At 39.6% G+C, this 24,714-nt stretch overlaps 1 protein-coding gene across 7 annotated transcripts in view; it reads right to left on the reverse strand.

The window, feature by feature from the left end:
* arhgef28 (Rho guanine nucleotide exchange factor 28) overlaps nucleotides 1–24,714 on the reverse strand; it is a 49,576-nt gene that overhangs the window by 19,402 nt on the left and 5,460 nt on the right. Inside the window, exons 2-22 of one of the 7 annotated variants that reach the window (XM_023338182.1) lie at nucleotides 23,953–24,007; nucleotides 18,122–18,266; nucleotides 17,661–18,035; nucleotides 15,579–15,756; nucleotides 14,631–14,820; nucleotides 14,093–14,156; nucleotides 12,089–12,135; nucleotides 10,600–10,672; nucleotides 5,960–6,069; nucleotides 5,647–5,879; nucleotides 5,380–5,554; nucleotides 5,196–5,292; nucleotides 4,667–4,762; nucleotides 3,734–3,776; nucleotides 2,928–3,029; nucleotides 2,264–2,387; nucleotides 1,048–1,183; nucleotides 920–975; nucleotides 772–832; nucleotides 503–638; nucleotides 302–417 (exon numbers count right to left, since the gene is read on the reverse strand). In XM_023338182.1, the coding sequence (XP_023193950.1) occupies nucleotides 302–417; nucleotides 503–638; nucleotides 772–832; nucleotides 920–975; nucleotides 1,048–1,183; nucleotides 2,264–2,387; nucleotides 2,928–3,029; nucleotides 3,734–3,776; nucleotides 4,667–4,762; nucleotides 5,196–5,292; nucleotides 5,380–5,554; nucleotides 5,647–5,879; nucleotides 5,960–6,069; nucleotides 10,600–10,672; nucleotides 12,089–12,135; nucleotides 14,093–14,156; nucleotides 14,631–14,820; nucleotides 15,579–15,756; nucleotides 17,661–18,035; nucleotides 18,122–18,266; nucleotides 23,953–23,985 (2,590 nt within the window). In that variant the 5' untranslated portion in view covers nucleotides 23,986–24,007. Of the gene's footprint in view, nucleotides 1–289; nucleotides 418–502; nucleotides 639–771; nucleotides 833–919; nucleotides 976–1,047; nucleotides 1,184–2,263; nucleotides 2,388–2,927; nucleotides 3,030–3,733; nucleotides 3,777–4,666; nucleotides 4,763–5,186; nucleotides 5,293–5,379; nucleotides 5,555–5,646; nucleotides 5,880–5,959; nucleotides 6,070–10,599; nucleotides 10,673–12,088; nucleotides 12,136–14,092; nucleotides 14,157–14,630; nucleotides 14,821–15,578; nucleotides 15,757–17,660; nucleotides 18,036–18,121; nucleotides 18,267–23,952; nucleotides 24,008–24,714 lie in introns of all 7 variants that reach the window. The other 6 variants (XM_023338180.1, XM_023338181.1, XM_023338179.1 and 3 more) reach the window with 6 other exon arrangements.

A 24,714-nucleotide genomic window follows, 5' to 3' on the forward strand; every position in this document is an offset into this window, starting at 1 on the left:
ACAGAAGCCATTTCACTAACAGAGTGTGGCATTGCCTCCGCTTATGAAAAATACAAATATTGTCTGCATTTGACCTTTTGCACGGGAGCTGCAATGGAAATTTCGTTGAATTCTGTTCAATGACAATAAATGCTATCTATCTATCTATCTATCTAATGATAGAAAATCTAGAGCAAAACATTTGATCGGTGAAAAATCAGGATCTAGCTTTACGAAGCAGGAGAACAGAAACTTTAATCGACGCATATCTAGTTTTTGTTTTGTGGATTTTTTCAACATGAAGCCTTACTGGATCTCATACCGTCTCCGAAGGATGACTCATTAGAGGCAGAGGAGCCCGGAGTTGGCAGGAGCTCCTCCGAGTGGCTTTTCAGCCTCAGGGCTTCAGATTCTGTCTCTGAACTCTCGCTGAGCATACTGTACCACAAAGTAGAACATGGCAGTGTGTTATTACTGTTATCATTCCATTAATCTATATAATAAACTACGATTGCTCAATGACCTGTCACTGTTGGGTAAGCTTCCAGGCAAAGAGCATGACTGTGTCCCAGTGTCCTTCCTCTCCCTTGGGGTGAGGACAGGTTGAGAAGCAGAAATGGGGATCACAGAATGGGAAGGACTGTCTCTCACTGTGAAGTCTGAGGGGAAAGCAGACAAAGATCCGTTGTTATATTTAAAAAAATAAAAATAAAAAAAAAGCAAATGCCAAACTTTTTTCTGCATCGTTTTGTTAAATCTGTAATCATCAACTTAGACTCTGTAAAATCTTACTCTGTGGAAGAGACGCCGTCTTGCTTTTCTCCACGGTCATCGCACATCTATCCTGTAGTTTCTAAGTAACATATAAGGAAATCTGATTAAAACTCTATTCAGATCATTTTATTTTTTAAGTAGAGAACCAAATAAAAAGCAGACCAACCTTCAAGCACGGTGGGACAGACTCCTTACAGCTCTTATGGACAATAGCAGTGCAACCTGAGGGAGGAACAAATCACTGCTGATTTCAGTCGGATGACTCCGGTGTGTGTGAGTTTACCTTTCACTCACCTGAACAGTGCAGAAGGTCCTTTCCAGAAGCTGGTTTGTCACACACCACACACAGTGTGGGACCTAAACAGGGGCCCGTTCCAAACCAGTGGCCATTCAGGTGCCTATCCTTGGCTTCTCTGTCCTTCCCTTTCCCCTTCAAAAACCATGCCAGAGACATAGGTGTCAACAGCCAAACCACACAGATAATTACACCTACATCTACGGTGTAACAGTTGCATTAAAGACAAGCTTCGGACAATGTCTTCTAAAGTTTCGATTTCACACGTTAAATATACCTCGAGCCCGAGGGGGAAAAAAAACAAAACATGGAAGCAAATCCCGCCTCTCTCCAAGCTGTAAGAAAAGTCCTGGGACTCGGAAGCAGACCAAAGCGTAAACAACAGATTGAAATCGGGGAGGGTTTCCAGTCCCTGTGCTGACTCGACAACCGCGGATTAATCATTGAAAGGAAAGAGGCCGGACACCATGTTTGGTCTGTCGCTCTGACCTTGAGTTATTCCCAGAACTGTTTCCTGGTTGTGTCTCCCAGAAAGACAAAAGACGCATAGTTCATACCAGAGACCAGAGCTGGGAACTGTAAAGCTTCAGCATCTTTATTGAGACTAAAACTGAGACTGGAAGTGGGATTTATTTTATTCAGTACAGTGCTACTGTTCCAAAAACACTCCAAAATAGTGTTAGGATCAGGCTACGAAAATGATGGGTAATGTTGAGTTCAAGGTGGAGCGATCAATTTTGTGGGATTTATTATAACAACTTAAAATGAAAAGAAAGGATTTTAAATTAAAATTATTAGGATGTACAGTAAATGGCTCTAAAAATAAACATCCTCATCATGAACTAGTTTTGTAGTGTAACTTTATCACTCAAAATCAGAAATATTTTGTAATGTTTCAAATCAATTAATATTTATTGATGATCACACGGAACCAAGAGTGGGGAAGAAATTTTAAGCAGCAGAATTAACAATCCGAACCATGATGTCTGTTTTGGGAGTTTGCACCCAGTTTATTGATATCATAATAAACCACAATTCGTATAATAACAGCTAAAAGTATTAAACCATACTGTTATTGCTTCTGCTTAGTTCCAGGTACTGCAGTCTGACCCGTTTTTCTCAACAGCCACAAAAACCGAGCCTTAACGACAACATTGATGCTCCTCCAATATGCATCCCTAGTTGGAAATCTGCAGTTTGGCTTGTTGGTTTTACCTTGTTCTTGTTGCGTGTGCTGGACATCCTGTTCTTCAGAAAGCTGAATGTGCGAATGACTTTATACTTCTCTGACTCTGCCTTGGTGGGAATGTTGCACTTCTCCAACTCTTCTTCTTCAATCCTGCACAAATTAAAAGGTCCCAAAGTTTTGCAACTCCAGATACAGAGTGGATGATCTTCATAAGGCAGACTCAAAATTGTCACATTTTTTTCTTCTTCTTCCTGGGAAGTAAAGAAAACAACAAAAGCAAGCAGAACTGGCTGGTTTTGAGATAAATCTCCAGGCAAATGAAATGTATCCGGTTAGTTTAAGGTGCAAAGGTTCATTCTCAAATCGGATGTGTTTCGGAGCGGAGCATTCCCGGGGAGTCAAAGCATCTCAAGAATCCTTTTTGTTAGTAAATAAAATGTAAGAAAACAGTTTTCCACTTCTGCACTGCTGGGACGTGAGCGCGAGTAAGAGGTAGAAGCAGAGGTAAAGGCTAAAAACATCCAAGACGGACTAAGACGCCTGTGCATGCTACGGTCAGTGGGAGCTCAAGTTGCTCTAGCGCTGTTTGGAGCCAGATGGGGAAGGAGCTACCAGTTTTGTTTTTGGTTAGTATCTTCAGCTGTGGGACAGTCAGGGAGAGGTCAACAGAGGTCGGTCCCGTACACATACTCTTTGAGAAACTCAGACAGGGTGAGATGCTGCAGCGACTCTGCCAGCTCAGCGCTGCCCTCATCGTCAGCGGACTGGGCCCGCTTACGGAACCTAACCTCTCTGGAAAACACACGGACACACACACTGAAGCTTTGTGAAGCCATACAAATAAAAAGACATCATACACTGTAAAATATTAAAGTTTATCTCTGCGATTTACAGCCGGTCTGATTTCTTCCTCTAAGACCAAGTAGTTATCAGAGAGAAAATGGATGGCAATGAAAGATTTGACTTTGATTGGGTTGGAACAGGAGCTAAATGATGAAGTGAATATAAAATGTCAATAATGAAGTCGTTTTATTTTAGCCAGAAGCCACAGGTTAAACCATCCCCTCCTTTAAGAAAAGTATCGGCAGCATCATGCTTTAGGATAATAGTTGAAGCGAAGGTGGGAGGAGTTAAATATCAGTAAATACAGGGCAAACTTTGATAAAAACCTATTAGAGGCTGCAAAATACCTGAGGCAGAGAAGTTCACCTGTTGTATGTTTTGGGTGATAATGACCCAAAACATACAACCAGAACTACTATGGAATCCATTTGAAAACAGACAGGGATGAGTGAGTTAGCAAAGTCTTGCTAAGTTTTTTTTGAACTAAATAAATATTCCTTCTACTTGACAACTATGCTCTACTTTGTTTTGGTCTATCACATGCAAAGTGGCAGAATGTAAAAAAAAAAGAGAAAGAAATTCAAGATATATTAACATATTCATTGAAACTGCAAGGAAAAGAAAAATAAGAGTCCGGTATAAAAAATTAATACCTTTTATCATTGGACTGCTCTGAAATGCTGGAGGCTCTTTGTTCTGCAGAGAGATGCAACGAGAGAAGCTGTTAAAGTCCTTGATAGACAACAAAAAGAAAAGCTGCAAAAACATCAATAATAATAATAATAATAATAAAGCCTCAACAACTTTCAGTCTTTAATGGTTTGAGATTTGAAAATCATGAGTGTTTGTGACGAAGGCAAACAAACTGTCTGATCTTCTTCATCCATTCTGAAAACTGATCTGTGGCTGTGCTGATATATGACAACTTCATCAAAACAGGAACAATAAATATTAAAGCAGAAACTCTATTTTATCATGAATCCTTCCAGATTACAAGAAACTAGCAAAAAAAACTATGACAAAGTACTTTGTCAATTTCAATTCTTTTACTCACATGCATTTATTTTCATGCTAGATTGTCATTTAAGTTAAAAAGAGGCATTATTTAAATTATGTCTTTAAGTTTTTTAAGATTAGGATTAACTAAAAGTAGAAATAAAGCTATTCACAGAAATCAAAACTCGACATAAACTCTCTTTTAAATACGAGTTCTTATTAATGGAGCTAAATTCATGTCTTTTTAAACCGTTAGAGAAAATATTGGCTTGATTGTCACCTAATTCTCCTTCTTTTTACCATCTAAATAAGTTTATTTTGCAGATTTTAACATTTTAGAGATAGGAATAACCTAAAATGAGACAGGAAGCCCAAAATTAATAATCACACAGTTCTGCTAGCTAGAAATGTAAATTCTTATTTTAATAACTTTCCATCTTCAGATGTTGTATCCTTGCATTCCCAAACACTCAGCCTCACTTACACACATTTACACACACACACACACACCCACACACACACGCACAAGTAGAAGTGCTCTCAGTGAAGTGCTGGGTGTGGTGCGGTGGCTGCAGCCGTCCAGTACTTACTGCCCGGGTGGAGCAGAGACAGAGACAGGGTGGATTTAGACAGAGAGAGCGCCTGAAGGAGAGATCGGCTGTGGCTGACGCTGTGGAGAACGCCATCTACAGGGCACAGTGGACAGAAGGCGGCTAACACAACCACTGCAGGAGGAGGGTGCAAACTATCAGCGTGAACAGTGCAGTCAGGTTCCAGCAGAGAGAGACTCAGCAGGGCATTACGCAGCAGGGTTTGTGTTATTTGACAAATAGGGTGAAAAATTTATATTTCTTTTTAGAAAATGTGGTGTTTACATGTGCTGCATTTTGAAGCAAAATAATGTCAAATATGGATATTTCCAAACCCCGTCAAGCTGCACTGTCCAACAACTATGTGAACATGACTGTACTTTATATTAGTGTTAAGACTGTAGCTCACAAATTAACACAACATGTAAGATTATTCCATTAGTGGAAGAAAATATCAGGAAAATTAGCCGTGTGTTAGACTGAAATGCTCTGGGTGTTAAGCGGACTGAGTTTTACCGACCAGGGCTACCTTCCGGCGTGTGGCTGTCCCTGGGGTTGCGACTAGGACAGAACTTAGAGTACGAGTAGGAATATGAGCGAAGTCGAACGCCGTCCTCACTCAAGTCCTACACGGCAAAAATACAAATCAAGGCAAAAATAAATAAGTAACAGGCGTGAAAAGAAATGTTTGTGAAAGAGACTGCTAATTTTACTTTGGAGATGGGTTCGCACGCCGAGGCTGACTGGCTCCGAGTGCAAGTGAGATCGGGAGCTGGAGGCGGAGTTTCCTTCTTGTCTTCGCTTCTACCAACGTCTGAAAACAGCCGGGAAAGCAGAGACTTTGGCCCCGGACCTTCATCCTCACTGTCCACCTCCAGGGCCACCAGGCTGGGCGGTGGGGGGAATAAAAAAAATCATAAGTACGTCATGAAAATAGGAACACTGGCACATAGAGACTTCAACAAAGGAAAAGGTAACACCTGATGTCGCAGGTTTCCAATGGCGGGCTGATTGGCTCGGTGAAGGGCCGACGGCTCACACTGGTGAGGGCCCGATTGACTGGTGAAAGAGAGACGGACCCAGGGAGGAGATCTTCACAGCGGGGATGAGGCGGAGGGGTGTCGGTCACAAGAAGATCATCAGGGTCCCACAGGCCGCCGTCAGTCCCCGTGCTGTCACGCGTCACATCATCTATTTTTAGCTCTTCACAAGCCTAAAGTTTAGAGTAGAAATTTTTTAAAAAGGGTTTTAAAAAGTTGAGGATATCATTAATTAAAAAAGAAAATGTACAACCTGAGTCTGCTGGGTGTGATCTGAGTGGTTGACGATGGAGAGTAAAGGGTCCGAAGTCCGCTGGCTGAACTGGTTCTGAACTTCTCTGTCCCGTCTGGGGTGCCCATTAACTAAAACAAACACACAGCAAAAATCTCATTACGCCTGCCAATGTGGTCTGTTAAATCCTCCCCATATATTTGGTCAGTCATTTTTTTTTTTATCTAACAATGGCAGATTGTTGTTTTTATAGAGCTGAGGGATTTATTACCAGACTGCCTGGTGAGAAATTACTTTAAAATCCTAACAATTCATCAAAACCTTAGCCAGATACGTGGATGTCTGCTTAGAGACCGCAGCTTTCAGAGTAATCTAAAGTAATACGACAAATAATCCAGAAAAAAAAAAGTTTATAACACACAGAAACGCCAAACTTAGAGAACCGATTATGTCACAATGCTGGACTATTAGGATATATTTACTTTCTCCTGGCCCGTATTAATCCCATGCTTTATTCTGGTTCAGGATTTTCTTCTGTCTTTTTTCAAACCACAACGCATCACTCTCTCTTTGCACAAATGTCAAGGCTTAGAGAGTAGAAAGGAAAATGTGATGAGCTGCTGCATACCTACTCCTGTTTGACCTTTAAAGGATTGTTTTTGTAAAAACCTCTACACATCATCCTCGCCGACAGGCCCCATGTGTTTGGTGAAAAATAAGGTGGATTACATTGACTTTCTCTGAGTCAGGGCCCTTCGCTGTGATACATCTGCTTAATGTTTATGCTCACTCTTCTAATATAAAACGGTCAGGTCTTAAATCTTGAAAAGCCAACGGCTGGCCTCTCTCGCTGCAAATGATGTGCGTAGAGTGATAAAAGTGATAAACTTCAGCGTATTACATTATATTACAAGCAAATGTTGGAAATGTTTTTAATTAACCGGCCCAGTTTCTTTGAATCCGAGTCAGCCAAGCTATTTTCGATAACTGTAGGCTTACAGTACTTTTGTTTTATGTTGTAAATTTGTCAGCAGTGTAGAGTCTCTTGTTTTTTTAAATTATATTTTAGCTTGCGAGAATCTGTGTGTATCCATTTGTCTGTTACTTTGCTGCTGAGTTTCCCCACTGAGAAAAAAAATTATTTTTCTCAATATAAAGAAAATAAATAAAAACCCCTACTCTAAGAAAAAAATATTAATATGCCATGTCCAAAACAATATTTTTGGACATGACAGTTATGTCCAATCAGGAAGCATAAGTAATGAAAAACATCAGAATTTCATGAGTACGCTGTAAATGTTGTAAATCTGTGGATGCCTAAAGGAAATATTTTAGGTTACTGGACTCCTTCTAATGTCATCTAACGATTTGCAAATTGATTGATTGATTTCTTAAAATACTATATCAAATGCTTGGCTTTAAAACCAATCACAAAAAGCTGGTGGAGACCTTTCCAGAACAAGGCTCAAGCAGTGGAAAAAGAAAAACTTTCAATAAAGTGGGAGGAAAAAAAGAAAGAAAAAAAAAACTTCCTGCCTGATTTCCAGTAGAACTATCCATTTCAGAAACTGGTAAAAATGGACTTCCTACACTCCTTCTTTCCTGTGACTCATGTAGGAAAACAACCGAGAGCCGACATCGTTTTATTAAAACAAATGACGGGTAAATGATTAAACACAGAACATAACGGCATCTCGAAGACCACTTCATGTTTTGCACATGAAATCCTAACCTTCAAAATAACACGCAGACCCAATTTTCCAAATCAGAACACTGTTAAAGAGACTCCACGTATTTCTGTGACTGAGCAGAGCAGCGCTTGTACAGTCTGTAAGTACGTGTGCTGTTGCAGCATTTCAGCAGGAGTGGCAGAATAACAGCGTGGAAAATTGCCCTGCTTGATGAGTGCGCTTTCCACTCAGTCTTTGATGTCTGAACCAGCCAAGGCTGCACTAATGTAAAGGAAATCCTGGGCATCTCAGAGGCATTTCCTCTGTGCTTCTCTCACACAGTGAAGACGCTGGAGTTTAGACACGCTGGGGCAGATGTTTTAGATCCAGTCCTGTACTTAACTTCTCCCATTTGCAAAGCAGCGCGACACTCCTTTAAATCCGCATTTTTCCGTTCTACAGCTACAAACTGAAAAGTGTTGGAGCGACATTTTAAGTAATAAAGAGAAAGAAGCACATCATTTTGAAGTGTAGGGCAAATTATTAGTATTATTTTTTCAGATTTCTATAAGTAACAATCTGAAAAGTGTGGTGTTGCCCACGAGTTAGACTGGCAATTAGACTGGACCATTGTAACACATTGTAAAGGTGGTAGGAGTAATGATAATTTTTAAGAGTTTTTGCAGTCACACTTTATTTGAAGGGGTGTGTATAAGACTGACATGATACAGTCACAAACATGACATAACGCCTGTCATGAACATGAAGGAGTCTTCATGAATCTTTATGATTGTTGTCATGAAGTGTCATTTAGTAAATAATGACATTTTTAATCCAAAGTTGCATTAAAAGTGCAAAAAAAGTGTCAACTTTTAACCAAATGACAACAATGATAAACATTTGTGAAGTTTTTTACAGTATCACGTCAGTCTCATACACACCACTTCAAATAAAGTGTTCCCGTTTTTGCATTAGGAGTAAAAGTAAGATTTGCTTTAATCTTCTTCTTATTTGCAAAAAAATAGGAAAACAGCCTTTAAATTACATGCAAGTTCATGTTGGTCTATCACAGCATTTCTCAAAGCCTGTTCCTGGTAAGAAAAAATGACCGAAACCACTGAATCATACATGTAAAAACATGAAATATACAGAAGCAGAATTTGGTCATTTATGCATTTGATGCAACAAAGTGTCAAAGCTCAGCTCTCCCTGACACAGAGTCTTCAGTCAGACTCTTTTTCATTAAAAGCTTCAATGTGTAAAGTAGAAAGAAAACAGCTTCTGTCTGTAAGTTTTGTTTGTGTAACTGAACCAGATGGTCGTCTAATGGCTCTTTATAGCTGGATGTGCCGACTCCAATAGTCCTTTATTGTTTATTTCTAAAGGCAGGAATGTTTAAGCTCAAGAACTTTGGTTCAGAAACAAAATGACTGCCGCAATGAAAAAATGCATCTTGATTATCAGTGTTGGTGCAGAAGTAGGAACACAATGACTAAGCTATTCTGGATCATCTCAAACTGAAAGGATGACATTTAAGTTAATAAAAAGAACAAATTCATAACTAGTGCTGCTGTTTTAATGAAACAAAATAAATACTTAGCCATAAGTAATTTTGTGTGGATTTTGAGAAAACTGTTGAAATGACGGATATTATGACTTCTTAAGGTTAAAGAAGGTGTTGACTTGATTTTACGAGTTGAACATTTAGACTGTTCATCAAAAACAAACTATCATTTTCAGCAGCAGATTATTTCTGGGTATCTTTAACTTTAAATGCAGCCGTTTGATGTTGCAAAACATCAAAATGCCACAATTAACCTGGGACTCCCCCCATCCCCACGTTATGGATCACTGTGTCCCTTTAAATCACACAGGTGAATCTGCCAAGATCACAGGCTCTGTGTTTCTTACACAGCATGCATTACAAAAACAAAAACTTCAGAATCCTGTATCTTTCACATAATGTCCCAACATGCATGCGCAGTCTTTCGCTTACAGCACGAAAAAACGTGAGGAAGGTTTGCAAAGCTTCATCCTCCTGCTTTTGTGTTTAAATTCAACCACAAGCAGAGACATGAAAACCTTCCCTCTGTCCAACCCGAAGGCTGGTGACAGATTGGTCTCTGCTGGTAGACGGAACGTCCCAGCAGATCCCAACAATAACCGACAGGCGCTGAGTTATGTCGGCGAAACCAGAGGAACTATTATGATCATCCTAGCAGATTTGGAAAGAAACAATAACTCTGGCCACCTTGCGTAGATGCAATAACTACTAAAGCATTTGGTTGATGGGACACAAATGGATTTTTACTTAAAAAAAGAAAAAGCATCATCCTAAAGTAAGCATGTTGTCTAAACTCTGAGGCTTTTAAAGCATTTTAGCTTATTAACATTCCAACTCTTGTTTCTTCGTGCTGACAGCTCTTCCGTCTAATCGGGGAAGCTGGGGGAGGGGATGGCAGGGTGACAACTCTGGGGGTAGCGGAGAGGGGGAAGAGAGGACAAGACACCCAGGTCAGACTGATTCTGAGTGGGACGAGCCTGACCCCATTCCCGTCTTTGTCCTGGTGATGGGGCAGATTCCTGGACTCTCGAAAACGAGTCCGAGCAGGCGGGACACAACCAGAACAGGCTTACAGATTCACTGAAAGAAACCTCCCACCAACCACTGCAAGTCAGGCAGGAGTGCATCCCTCTCTGCGTCTGCGAAACAGTAACTGTATTGATTTCCAGTGATGTGATTCGAAACAGAAGTCCGGTTGCACATTGCGCCAGTCCTAAAATAAAACAGGATTCCAGCCGGTGATGGTGTGCTGTTCCTGCACCCCCGCTGTTCTCTGCAGCCACAAAAATTTTGTTGTGTTCTTCTAGGGCTTAGCTGTTCGTCATTTCAGACAGAGACAGGAATATTAGGTTGTTGTAGTAAAATGGAAGAAGTTCAGAGAGTGGGATGAATACATCTAAACCAGGAGCAGAAGGGGGAAGAATTACCGGGCAGCGATGACGAGTTTTCCTCTTCGCCATCGGTGTCGATTAAAAACAACGTCGTCGGATCGTAGAAAACCTTAAAAGGGAAGGAACACAAAGGCACACAGAAGACATTAAAAAAATAAACACACTGTTCAGGGCAAGTATGTGTCATTTTCTTTCTATATTTTGCTACATTACAACCTCAGACATCAGCGTATAAACCAAAACAACAAAACAGTATTGCATAATAGTTCAGGATTTTCTAAAACTTTTTACCACAAATAAACTTTGTGGTACCGTGTTCAAATTCACCCTGATCTACTCTGACACTTTGTGGCCAACGTCCAAAACTTAAAGTGATGCGGGGAAGCTAACGTCACCCAACCCCCTAAACGCATCATCAGACAGGGCTGAAAAACTGTTGCTGTTTAATTATAAGCAGTTATGAGGAGCGCTGGTGAAACCTGAAACTGCTGCTGTGCAGCTTCAGGTTTCTGTGAGGTCAACGCACTCTCTCTCTCTCTCTCTCTCTCTTCTGTGAGTTGACCTGAATTTGGTTATCTAGCAACAGGTTGTTGCTAGGTAACCAAAGAGCGAATGAGTTCTTGATACCACCAACATCATTAGAGGTTGAGCAGCTAAAAACTTTCCTCTGCCTACATCCTTCAGAATGCTGTGTGGTTCAGGGTGGAGTTCACTACCAGACGTATTATCCATTGATACTGATCACGTCTCTATGAATATATATATATATATATATATATACATATATATATCGATTTAGACACAGTTCAGCTAAATAAAACCAGTTTAGAGCCATTAAGGCTACATGACCTTGGGAAAAGACAACTAACATTTTTTAATAAATATCTACCTTTTCTAAAAGAAACATCATTTTACTTCAATTTTGGGATTTGAAACTAAAGGAAAAACCTAAAACTTTTGCCCCAAAATCCATATATTTTCTTCTGTGGAAAATGATGCAAAGTATATTTGTAGTTTCTAGACAAAATACAAGAAAGATAGAAATAAAAGAATAATGCTGGTACTTCTAGTGTCATTCTGTTGTGGGGAGTTTAATTCAATTACTTCATTGAAAAAATGTAAAAACTTCTGAAACCTGCATTTATTATTGTAACTGTATTTAAAATCATCAGTTGGTTCTTTATCATTTTCAGCCAAAGTTATTAGGTTCAAAGAGTCACTTATGAAGGTTGCAAGCAAATCATTTAGAGAATAGCATGTCGCTGTTTCAGAATGACCTAGTCAAAGTCCACACCTAAATCCAAGCAAGTATCATTGGCAAGAATGAAGCCTGATGTTTTCAGAAGACATGACTGGCTTTCAGCAATCTTCCATTGAAGTACGGACAACTTTTCTGACTTTTATTTGTAAAAACTTTCAAAACCATGAATGATTTAAGTGTAATTGTTGTGAGAAAAAAAAAGCTCTTGCAAGGCACCATAAAAGCAAAAATGTTGAGACTTTTTGTTTTTGTAAGAATACTCACGTTGTCCACCATCTGCTTCCCATCTACATGAAGCTCCTTGGTCCCACCTGTGCCAAAAAAGAAAGCATTAAACAAAAGGTGTTGAATAAAACACCTCCACTTAAAAATAAACAAAGCGAGTCGTGCGGAAAGAACGAGATCAGGCTCTCTCTCTTAACTCTTCAGTCCGCAAATCCAAAAGAAACAAATGAGATGTTTTGTCCGTCCGCCGCGGCCGGTCCTGAGAAAGAACACACACTCCCTGCTGAGAAGTTATTTCAAGAGAATTAATGGATGGCTGCAGAAGTCGGGACAGGGTTGAGGTCAATACTGAAGTACACTTCCTGCCTGCCTGCCTTCATGAGTCGATATCACCATCTGCCGTCTCTATGGTAACCACAAAGAGTGGCCCAAGTTACGGGGAAAGATCTAGCCACTGACAAATATAAAACAGGAGAAAAAAAAGAAAAAGAACTGATCAAAATCTTTCTCTACGTGGGTTTCCAAACCAGCCTGAGCATGTCACGCAAGGAAGGAGGTGGGGTTTGGAAAAAACAGAAACATTCGACTCGATTTCTGTCTTACGCTGCACAGGGACGTCTCCTTTTATGGGGTTTGTTAAAAGTGTTTTGTTTTTTTTAATTCTAGTTTCTGCAGGCTGCAAGTGATGGATGTTCGATGAACCCGGTGTTTGCACAAGTGAATCTGCGGTTGTTCGTTTCCTACAGATCTGGAGTGAAGCCCGCGCACTCGCATACCCATGCAGAAGCTACCCATCGCCAGCCGTCTGAACGGGATGGTGGGAAACACAAGCTCTTAAGCTAATAATTATTGGCACTAATCCAGAGTCCTCTGATTATTAGGTTGGAGCAAGTCAAATACTCATTTAGTCGGAGCGACAGCGCCGTCTCCCAGGGTCTGCACGGAGTTACGAGAGGAAAGCGAACGTACACAAATCAGAGAACCTTAAAACACAGGAGAGTGATGCTGATAAACCGCTTTAAAAATGAATGAACGCCAACGTGAGTGTGTGTCTAGAGTTATACTGTTAGACACTATATCCATCCAGACACACGTTATTCTCCAGTGGGTCAGGAATGTAAGAATCCTGACCCACTGGAAATTGGAAATTGAAAAAAAAATCCAAGATTTACCTCAAGTGGGTCAGGAATGTAAGAATTCCTGACCCACTTGAGGTAAATCTTGGATTTTTTTTTCAATTTCCATTTTGCTCTCTTTTACAAATATTTTCGGAACCTTGCTTTTATTTCAATAGTCTCTTCTCTGAGTTGTGTTCTGTGAAACACAAGAAGTGTCGTTTTTGTGACACTCCTTGTGTTTCCCTCTCAGACTGTTGATCTTGTACAGAAACAAATATTCGTGTTGTAAAACGACCACTCAAACTCCAGTCAAATACAAGATGTAAAACAAGACAGTTAGAGGGTGAGGGCATTTATTGTATCATTTAACATGTATTGAGAAAAATTTCTTGTCATGGTAGGAATTTTGATTTATCGCTGTCACAAAGAATTTCGGTCAATGGTAGAAAAATGCATTAAAATTGGACTTTTACTATTTTCTATATGTAAATTTGAAAATATGATTAAATGAAGTGCAGCTTATCACAATATTTTATAGCACTGTTGTGATAACTATAAAAAACTATTTCTTACTTTTTTTTAGGTAACTGCATGACACAGCATTCATAGCACCACACACATCAAATTCTTGTCTTGATAAACATTTCTATTTGAAATAAGCCGCATGTGATTCATAGTGTGATTCATATCATTTAACCACGGAAGCCCAAGGAAAAGAAGAATCCAGATTTAAAAAAAATATATTTTCATAAAGCAGATTCAATTGAGTGGTACCTGTAAGTCCTTTAAAATGTTTTTTTTTATTGAAGTCTTCAATTCAATCAATGCAAAGCTACAGCGGCTTCATATTATACGCAGCTACGCAACTACTGTACGACTTATTCACCGCATTTAAAATACCAAAAAGGAAAAACAAAACACTTACTTTGATCATTCAGATGAGCTTCGTTTTTGTGACACTTCTTGTGTTTCCCTCTCACACTGTTGATCTTGAACAGAAACAAATATTCGTGTTGTAAAACGACCATAAATATTACGCTAAATGCTTTTGCTTTTAAGCTTTTCTTTGTTTTGTATGTGAACTACACACATGTCAAAGTAATTGCTCTCCTGGTTAAGTGGGTAGCTCCTGGTAGGTTAGCAGTTGTTGTGGATTTCATTGGAGTGTATGAGAGTAAACGGAACACCACGATTGCCAAATTATATTTGAAGAACCCATTCCTTTCCACTGTGATCACTTAAAAACATCCCAAGAAATTACGCTTAGGGTTGTAGTCGGAGTGTTACAAAATGTGGAAATACTCAAGGAATGTAAATACTTAGTGAGAAGGCAATGTGTTCATGTTGCTTTATCTCCATGGCAACCAAACCATGAATACTATACTGCATTTATGGAGAAAAAACCCCCAACAAGGTCAGAATAATGAATCAAACTAACAGCGTTCCCTGTGGTTTCACCCAACCTGTCTGCAGATTCTGTGGTCTTCCAGTTTTTCTCTGAGAACCATAATGGCGTCCTGGGGGCAGCCAACGGGAGCCTGTCGCAGAGTGAGGGAAACGGACTCTGTTCCTGGACAAAACCTCAACATGCAGGAGCTGTCAGCCCACAGACAGAAAACACCCGGAGGAGGGCCTACAGGAGCCTCAGAGAGACTGAGGAGGGGAAAGAAAGAAAGCAAACAAACAAGAGTACTGAGTAAAACACTCTGTGCGGATGTTAACATGAAGTAGGGTCATGCTGAGTAGTTATAAACAAGCAATATCTAACTTGCTCTTGACATTTAGTACCTTTGCTTATAGCTATTAAATTTTATTTCTTAGCAACAGAAATGCACAATATTAGTTTCACGTCATATTTATCTCCAGTTAAAATCTTTCTAGCTGTACAGTAGCTTTGTTAGCAGAATAAATACTGCAGAAAACATTCAGCCTCTCAAAACATCCACAACTCCGCAAGGAGGAGCAAATATACGTAACATTTTTTTTCTACTTCTTCTGCAGTTAACTTTCCAGCTCAAATCTCCTCAGGTCAGCTGGTTCTTGACAAATGTAGTTTATGTGTTTTTTCTAAGTTCTGTTTACACTCTGCCTGCCCTAAAAAGCCCCCAGTGGAGATCTTACAGCCCTGGGGAGAAGCGCTGCCTCATTACATTGGAAGTTTTCACAGTCTGTATACAGCAGTACTTGTTTTGCAGCTTGAGAAGCCTTTCAGGTGTTGCTCATTATCTAAGCACAGACGTAAGTAACAAGAAAATCAGGCTTTCTTCAACTGGATATAACTAATATTTGCAAAATAAGAATATTTACTCCAGCATTGGGTATTTCTCCAAATTGGAAAATGTGCTTGGAGTAATCGTCCCACAAATTAGTGGATTCCCATAAGATAATCATAGCATTACACTGCCAGGTACCTGAAGGTGGAATCAAATCCGTCCCCCTGGGCCAGCTGGAGTGGAGTTTCCCCTTCCTCGTTGGGTAAGCTCGGCAATGTTTCACCTGCAGTTTGGTGAATTAGGAAGCGAGTGAGGTGGACCAAATGCAAGCGGACAGCAAGGTGAAAGAGGGCTTCTTTGTGATGATGCTCATGACCTAGAGAGAACAGACAAAACGGGAATTCAAATGAATCAAATGTCAAAAATTTTAACCAAAGACAGAATTTTTCACACATCAACAGCTGCATCAATCATCTCAGCAATAGCCTTACAAATGTTCTCATTTGACACTTTACAAACGTTCACTGATTTTTTTCTTTATTGAACTTTTATTTAACCAGATCACAATGATTGAGAACTAGCTGTCATTTACAACCTGCGACTGAGATTTATGTGATAGAGCAACACACAGTAGTGCATAATTGTAAACAGAAAGGATTTTATATACACTAAATTAAAAAAAGGAACTATTTTCCTTTCACTTGAAATTTGTGCACTTATTTGTATTTAAGTGTATTGCATAAATCCATTTAAGGCTTTTTAAGTCCATTTAAGGCCTAATCCATTTAAGGCCATTTAAGGCTCCATTTAACACTGACGTTTGTGTTGTAAAGGCACAAAATGATCTTTGCTGGTGATTATGTGCAACTCACTGAGTTGTACACATGATTCACTATGCATGTGTGGAATCTGTAGTAATAACACGTGCAAAAAGGAGGAATGAATGACTCATAATTACGTCAGTTCCAAACAGTAAATCAGCAATATTACGACCCAGAAAAACAGGATGTTTCACTGAACACAAACACCTGGAGTGTGTGTCCTGAAGGCTGCTGATCAGTGGAGTATAAGGGACTGTAAACATTGGCCCCTCGACTCAGCAGAAACACTTCAACCTGCTCTCTATTGGCTAATACTATGCATCGGTAGAAAGCAACAGCGTCTTGGTGTATTTTATTTATTTTCTATTTTTCATTGTGATCTCAGAGAGAATTTTCTAAAGGATTGACAGCATATGGGTCTTTGGAATTTTTATTATGGTGCAGAAATGTTAAAAAGAATAAAAGCAAGATAATCCATTATCACTACATTTGCAAAATAACAAGAATTGCCCCATGGGCTCTATAACAGAGCTGCTAATTGTGACCCAGTTTTGTTCAAACTGTGGCGAGATAATAATGCCCAACGACTTCATGAAAAGGTCAAACAACAAGAAAGTTATTGTCAAAGTTTTGTGTCTGCAAACAACAAACTGAGAGGCCACCCGCGTGGGGGATGGGCTAGGGGGCAACAGCTACTTTGCATCTGTACCTTGTGTGTGTTTTGCATGGACATTTGCTTTCTCTAAACAAATTATGACCATATTTACACTCTGCTACACAAGGGCTCTTTGTGTCCTACATTTCAGTTTGTTGGCTGATGTCTGCCTGTAGAGTAGAGCGTTTTCTTCCCGGCGGTGATTTCTGATTTGTTTAAAAGAGTTAAAATGTTAACTAATAATTGTGAGCAAAAAACAGCTAATGATTTTCTGTTTTATACTTTTAAACTTTTTGTAAATGTTAGCAGCCTTTTCAGAATCAAGCTGAAGACATACATTCTCTATGGAATAAGCATAAGGACCGTTCTTTTAGTAATGTTAGCCAGGCTAACAACGCCAGCTGTTGAGATAAAACACTAGAGACAGTTTAAAATTTGCACTGTCTGTAGTCTAGTCAAATTTTACCTTAGTTTAAAAATTGTGAAACATCATTCTACAGTAACTATTCTTTCACCCACAATGTGATGTCACCTCAACTCCAGATATAAAAAAATAATGACGGTAGGCAAAAATATACACACATTTATTGAAATCTTCCCCTTTTAGAAGCTAATTATTCCAACCGGACACCAGCCTTAATGAATGGGATTTTACTTTGTGAAGTTTAAATGGTCTTCACCACATAGTGTGCAAACTCGTCTGGGTTTTCGGAGTTGTCAAAAAGCATCAACAGCCAGGAAGAAGCTACCGGAGTGTCTGTAAACTTGCCCGCATGACCCCAGCCTGCCGTACTGTTACATTACCTTCTCCTTGCTCCCTGTCAGGGTTTTTCCACTGCTGAGGGTATTCCATGTTAGCCAGGGCCAGAGTGATCTTCTCATCCAGATGTTTCAGGTCAACATTATCACCTGAACTTCCTCTGAGCTGGGTCTCTACTTCTCTGAACTCTAACAGTCCACAGATCTCCTGGTCAGCTGCCTGCGCCAACAGAGGAAACCTCCTCAAGACTTCCCGATGGCTCTGGGGGTCAAGCTGGTCCCAATCCCCCCTAAGGTACTCTGCTGCATCCTGAGCAGTATCCCTAAAGTATTGAAGGAAAGCTGTACACCCATAAGGATAAACTCCATTGTTCGTGGAGATGTAGGCTGTGACGGAGACAACTTCCACACGATCATGACCTGTGGATGAAAAACAAAACAACACGTTACAAAAATGGCAGCCAAGGAGTCAATGAGTGTCACCCAATGATGATTTAGGGAATCACCTGGAACGGTGAAACAAAGAGTCCGCTCGTCCCCGCCTCTTTTTGCGGTGGCCACGTGAGTAAGTCTGGAGCCTTCTGCAACAACATAAAACTCGCCGTCTTCAGGGACTGCTTCTTGCAGCAACATGCAACCATCAACTTGTCCCTAAGATGAGGAGAAAAAACATCCGTTCATTTAAATATATCTTTGCAAGGCAATCAGAACACGTAGCTGGGGGTAACTAGGCAAAGGTTGGTTTCTTTTATCAAGGTTTATACAGGTTTTAAAAAGGTTTTCAAGTACTTTTACAAGGTGCCAGAGTAAGTGCTGGAATGATCGGTGCTTTCCACGTCTGTACAGGGGATAACGTCGTGCTGCAAAAGTTCCAGACTTAGCTTTCCAAAGTTCTCTGCCGCTAACATTCATTATTAGTAGACGGAATACAAGACGAAAGAAATTAATAAAAAGAGAGAAAGTGGATAAGACATAGCAAAGGTAAGAATGAAGGTCATGATGGAGGAAGAGAGGTACTACACAAGACGGCAAAAAAGGCTCCTGAAGGATCTTTGAGTCTTGAGACAGTGGCATCGTCAACATCAGTGTTTTCAATGCTGAAATTGCAAAAGACTGGTTTGGTGTAATATTTGGTAGGATATAACATTTCAGGTGACATATTTAATAGCATATTTAATAGCTGACCAGTTGAATGAACAATAACTCCCTCAATGCCCACATTAGGTGAATTTCCTTGGTGTTTGCTGCTCATGAACAATGTCCTCAGAAATATCTGTATTGCAATATTCAGCAAGATTTCCTTAAAATCATCCTTAATTCATAATGATTGCTCCTCCACAGTGATGTTGAAATTGATGGGTGAGATGCCAAAACCTCCCCTATTTACAGGGAATTAGTGCGGCTGGAGAGCAACACTTGTAGCAGTATGTTTGTGATAGGAAAAACCTGCGTCTCAAAAACCAAAAACGCTGAAGACTTTCACATCAAAAACTTGGATTTCTATATCTGCTGCAATCCAGAGAGGCTTGAACAGTCTGCGAGATCCTGGAGACCATATGGCCATCCTAATCCAACTACATTCTTCTAAATCACACAATTGTTCAACAAAACTTCATATTGCAATAGAATCATCTTTATCTAGTGAATGAATGAAGAGTTGTTACTTAAGTCCAGCCAACAGATGAGCAGGGGTAGGAAAAACAGCCGTCTTACTGTGGGAGCCAAGACTGGCTGCCTTTTTTCACTCCGTTGTGTGAGCTAAGTCATTTCTAAGTCATTTCTGAACGCTTGTTCAAATGTTTATCTTAAATTTGAAAAAGCATTTCAAATTTAAGATAAAAACAACTTTGTCAAGATGTTTTACCTGAAACTGGCATTTTTGAAATTCACCCAACTCAAATTCACAACCTTGTTTATTTTCTCAAAAACAAATTGAGTTGCTTGTTTCCATCTTTTAAAGCTAATATCGTTTAGCTGAATGAAAAATCTGCTGAATTTTATATCCAAGAAGAAAAAGAGGAAAAATTGATGGACTGCTAAAATAATTATTCCAGAAAACAGAAACAAACATTCTTTGTTTCTGAAAAAAAAACCAAACTGTTTTTCTTCAGAAATAGACTGATATAGAGTGTTAATTGCAGAATAACTGAATATTTTTTGCTGTGTATTTCCATTCCTTCGGACAGATCATGCCTGTCCTAAATAAATGCATTCACATTAATCTCTAAACTTTGACTATATTATTTTCTGTGTATGAATCTTTTTCAACAAATACATAAAGACAAATTATTCTCTCACTTCTATGTTTTTAACCCTTTTATACAACAGCAAAAATAATAATCATAGTTGACACAACATGCAATATCTGGATCGCACCTCCTGTGCCTTGTGAAAGAATAAGACATTTGGCCCCAGGAGTTGTTAATAAGACTCCAGACTGATGTGATCTATGGCCTATTCTCCACCGTGTTATCATGACACAACCTGATCCAGGATCACTGAATAATTCAACAACTCTAGCTTCCCATATGGTCAGATTTTCAGGTGAGGCACAATATTATAACGGAAATATCCAGGCTAATGATAACAGCAATCAAAGCAAGACCAAAACATAACTCTGTCTTAAAATGGCATAGCTGTATGATATGACTTAACTGTTTTAATCCTAACGCTGCATCCAAAAAAGGGGATGACAAGAATCTTGGTGTGTTGTTCACCATTCAGGAGCAAAACAACATCAGATCTGCCGTCCGGTCTCCAGGAAACCAGCAGTTATCAAGTGGAGCGCTTTGCTGTGATCCCCTGAGTGCAACACATTCGTGACGTCAGGGGAGCGAGACCAGCGCCGCTGGAACAACAAAAACAGCTCCGATAACAAGCAGTTCTCCTTAGTGAGAAGCTGCCTGATGTCAGTTTTTCTCCGTATAGGATTACAGCTCAGACACAAATTGCATTTTGTCTTGTAGAGAAACGGACGACACACTTTTATTATTATTATTATTTTCATATGACATTTAAGAAGAATTAGGCCACACAAAATATAAATGATCAAAACCAAAAAACGTGCAACAAAAACAAAACAAAACATTATCGTCAGGACTTCAAACTTGCGCTGATAAATTTCTCTCTGAATTTATAAACTCACAGATAAGCAAGAGAGTCTTGAATTGTTTACAGCGGAAATTCAGAGAAGTATCCTGACCTTCAGGATCTGTTTGGAGTGCCGAGAGTGACAACCAACATCCTATTCTCAAACTCTGCAGATTTAATCTGACGTGAAAATAATGACAGCTGTCAGCCACACATTTTTTTTCAGCATAAAGAACGCCAACGGCTAAAAAGTAACTCAGAAGTAAAGTGCCCTCTCCACACTTACCAGAGGCCCTGTCAGAATGTGTAAAAAGCCCTCATACTAAACCTTCTGGGAGCAATATAAAAGAATAAATAACATATGATATACTGTATATTGTATGAGTAATGCATTCCACCGAGACTAGAAAGTGTTCCACTCAACAACAAAAAGCTAAACTCTGTAATTCTCTCCCAGAGGAACCACTTGGCACGCTGTGATGCTACTCTCTCCTGTACACCTGTGCATCAGTTTGAGCAGAAATGCATCTTGGTAATTCTTCATCCTGCACAGTTGGTGTCAGAAGTGGGATGCTTGGCAGAAGGTCACCAGCTAAACCTTAAGAGTGGAGCTCTGTCTCGTTTCTCTTTTTAAGGTTTTGTTGGTTCTAGTGGCCTTTAATTGAAAGTAGTTAGACAGGAAAGAGGGTAATGAGAGAGGGGGAAGACATCTTTTTTTTCCACAATAGTACCAAAATATATGGCAGTAAAATTCTAAGCCCGCCCCAACCTGGTTTATTTTCTGGGCCCACAAGATCAAAGCAGAGGAGTTCATAAGAACGTCGGGTCCAGGACTTGGCAAACAAACTAAAGGACATTAAAATAGTAAACACTTTTTGTTTAGAGATACACATTATAACAGTAATCTGGGATGGGCTCCTGGATTACAAAACCATTCAAATAGAGAATTAACAAATCAAACGCATTAAACATCTCCTGTTTCATATTGTCAGAGTGAAATCAAGCTTCTGCAGTAAAACATGAATACTTATTCAAAGGGATAATCAAAAAGCCTTAAGCAGGTATTTCAAGTACACGACACTTGCTGGTACAAGCGTTCACCAGCTTCAGGCAAACAATATTTTGCTTTTTTTATATGGTTTATTGCTAAGCACATGTCCAGTATATGTGCTGCTTATTTAAATTGGTGAAGTGCAACACAATTACATAATTGCACAATTACTTTGCACTAACTCAAAAGAAACCTGCACACAGAAACATGCAGCTTTAGTGAGATAACTGACTGTATTCTGACAACCTTACCTAATCCTTGTCTATTTATGAAAATATAACTGGAATCCTGTTTAATAATAACTGCTATGATGACATGATTCAAACTAAAGCTATTTTAGCCTCGCTAGAAGAAGTTTTATTTTTTAGATGACCAGCTCCGGTGTTTTGTTTAGCTGGTTGAGAAAAGCTGTTTAAATTCTAAAATAATTCATTTGCATTTTAGACAAACTACATTTTTAATTTGGTTATTAGATATTCCTAAGCATTCAAACTCTGTTGCGTCTTTATATTTGTCACTTTGCTATTTTATTCATTCAGTGATCTTTGCACTTGTAGACAGTGACCTGGTTGTAATTTAATTGTGTGATTTAATTGTAAACTGTTCTGTGAAGGTCACAGAGTTTGTTTTCTTTTAAGATTGGTGAAGATCAGTTCCTTGGGATCATGAAGACCAAGGAACAAATTTTCTTTTTTTTTTAGAAAATTTCAGAGCTTAATCTCAAAATTTCTTGCAATGTTTTGACTTTTGGATCTCTGAAATTTTGTCATCTTTTTTAGAAAAAGAAGAGAAAAAAAAGAGTTTAGTTGAAATTTATTTCTCCTCTTTATCTGTTTACAATGGCCCTAATGAATTGTCATAGTTATGTTTGACTGAGACAACTAAACATCGCTAAGCTGTTTGTTTCGGAGGAATTTCTTTCAGTCTACTTTGAAGTAAGTACAAAACCCGCCTGGGTATGAACTTGGAACATCTAAATACCTGGAAATGAAAGCTTAAAGCTAATCTTTGTCTTACATTTAATTTTCTTGTCAAAGCCAGTGCGGATCACAAAAGCAATCAAACATCTCCGTTATGCTCAGAGGGAGACTGCAGACCTGGTCGAGAGGTCGCCTCAATTAAAACCCGCTTCCAACTCAAACTCCTCCTGTCTGGGCGTAACTGCGTCCACTTGTCCATTGATCTCACAAGTATCTGCAACTGGCCTGACACCACGTTACATCTGTGAAGGTGCCCCATAAAACTTTACCAGGCGTGTTACAATGGAGGCCTTTATATGGCAGCGGCACGCCGCGGCTTGTCCGCACAAAGCCCGCCATTGAAATCTGGATCTCATTCAGCAGCCGGAGTTGCTAATGTTGAGGCGTATGACCTTCCAGGTTGGAGACCCCACTTCCTCCAACCGGAGAGGCGCTGGAACCCGTAATGATTCACATGCCTGGCTTTCAGACCTCGTTGAGTCTAGGCGAAGGGGTTTTTTTGGGGGGGGAGAGCCATCGTCTCTCCACCCAACACCACCATTTTTTTCTTTTTTTTTTTGCCTCCTGAAAGCGGTGATACAGCAAAACAAGCAGACACTCTGCAAAAAAAAAAAAAATCTGGCGTCGCTTCAACAACTGGCCCACCCACGTTTCCACACGCACACAAGGGCAAGGGAACACCCGGGCGAGAGAGAGAGAGAGAAAAACAGAGAGAGGCAAAAGGAAAAAGAGACAGCAGATTTGGAAAACTGAAGGGAAAATGGAAGGTAGATTGAAGAAATAAAAGTGTTACACGAAGGAAAAACTTTGTCCCACAATTAACCAGCTGTTAATGCACATCCCATATATCTTTTTCACCACTTAAAACTTAAGTGGAGTTGCTTTTAAAGAGCCAAAATCCCACTCAGACGCGTTTATTCCTGCATCACGGCCTTCGTGTTTAGGAGAAGTTATGCTTTTAGAGGTTGTATTCATTCGGCGGACAGCTTGTTAAAGGTCTGGCTTCCCTTGGGACTAAAACCCTGGCTTGGGTTTCATCAGCGGCACAAGTCGCACCAGTCAACCAGATCTCGGAAGGCTAGTTCTTTGGAGACAAAGTAATAGCTCAAACTGCTCTACTTCTAGACAGGAAAATAAAAAAATGAAAAAAATCACCCAGCAGACTTACACAAGACCAACACGTGTCAAAATAAAAGCTAATTGTGCAGTTACTTACATATAAAGGAACCTCTTGTCTGTTCACCTCCATTTTCCACCCATCCACCAGATACCTGCAGATGAAAGAGTCGAGTTACTCTAATGTTAAGTTAATAATAACACCAGAAACCTTAAAGCTGTGGGTGGCCTGGACCAGGTCTAATCTATAACCCATGTTTTCTTCGGACCGCACTCATTTGTTCTTAGTTGTCTGGAGCTTTTTTTTTTTGTCAAGAAGCATGAAAAGAAGAAACAATTGTACCCCTCTGAGATAAAGATAAAGAAGATATTTAATCTCCACAATTTGGTGTTTGATATTTTAATTATAAGCAAATGATTTAATGATTATAAGCAAATCAGAAATGGAGGCAAAAGAGATAATTCTGCTTGAGCTGCTGCTCATAGAAAACAAAGCTCCCTTTGAAAGATCTTGCAAAAATTAAGTTAGAATGATCCTGAGTTACTTTTATGAGATCCAGCTATTTTTATTGAAATTCTGTGTTGCTCTGACAGAGATTTTTGCAAGATCCAAGATTACTTTCAGCCAGTTTCTGCAAATATGTTTTTTCTTACCTCTTCCTTATTCTTACGTGTTTCCAGTGTTTCCTGTCTGTGGTCTGAAGCTACGCGTTTGCAAATAAAACATCTCGCTAAGGTAACTCAGAATCCTACGAAATGTTTTCTGCTATCCTAATTATCACATAACTGGAGGAGATTCTCCTTGAATTACTGCAAAAGAATCTCAGCCTGAACCTTGTACAACTTTTGCAATATCTCAAAC

Source organism: Xiphophorus maculatus, chromosome 8, assembly GCF_002775205.1.
Source record: "Xiphophorus maculatus strain JP 163 A chromosome 8, X_maculatus-5.0-male, whole genome shotgun sequence".
Classification (NCBI taxonomy): Eukaryota; Metazoa; Chordata; class Actinopteri; order Cyprinodontiformes; family Poeciliidae; genus Xiphophorus; species Xiphophorus maculatus.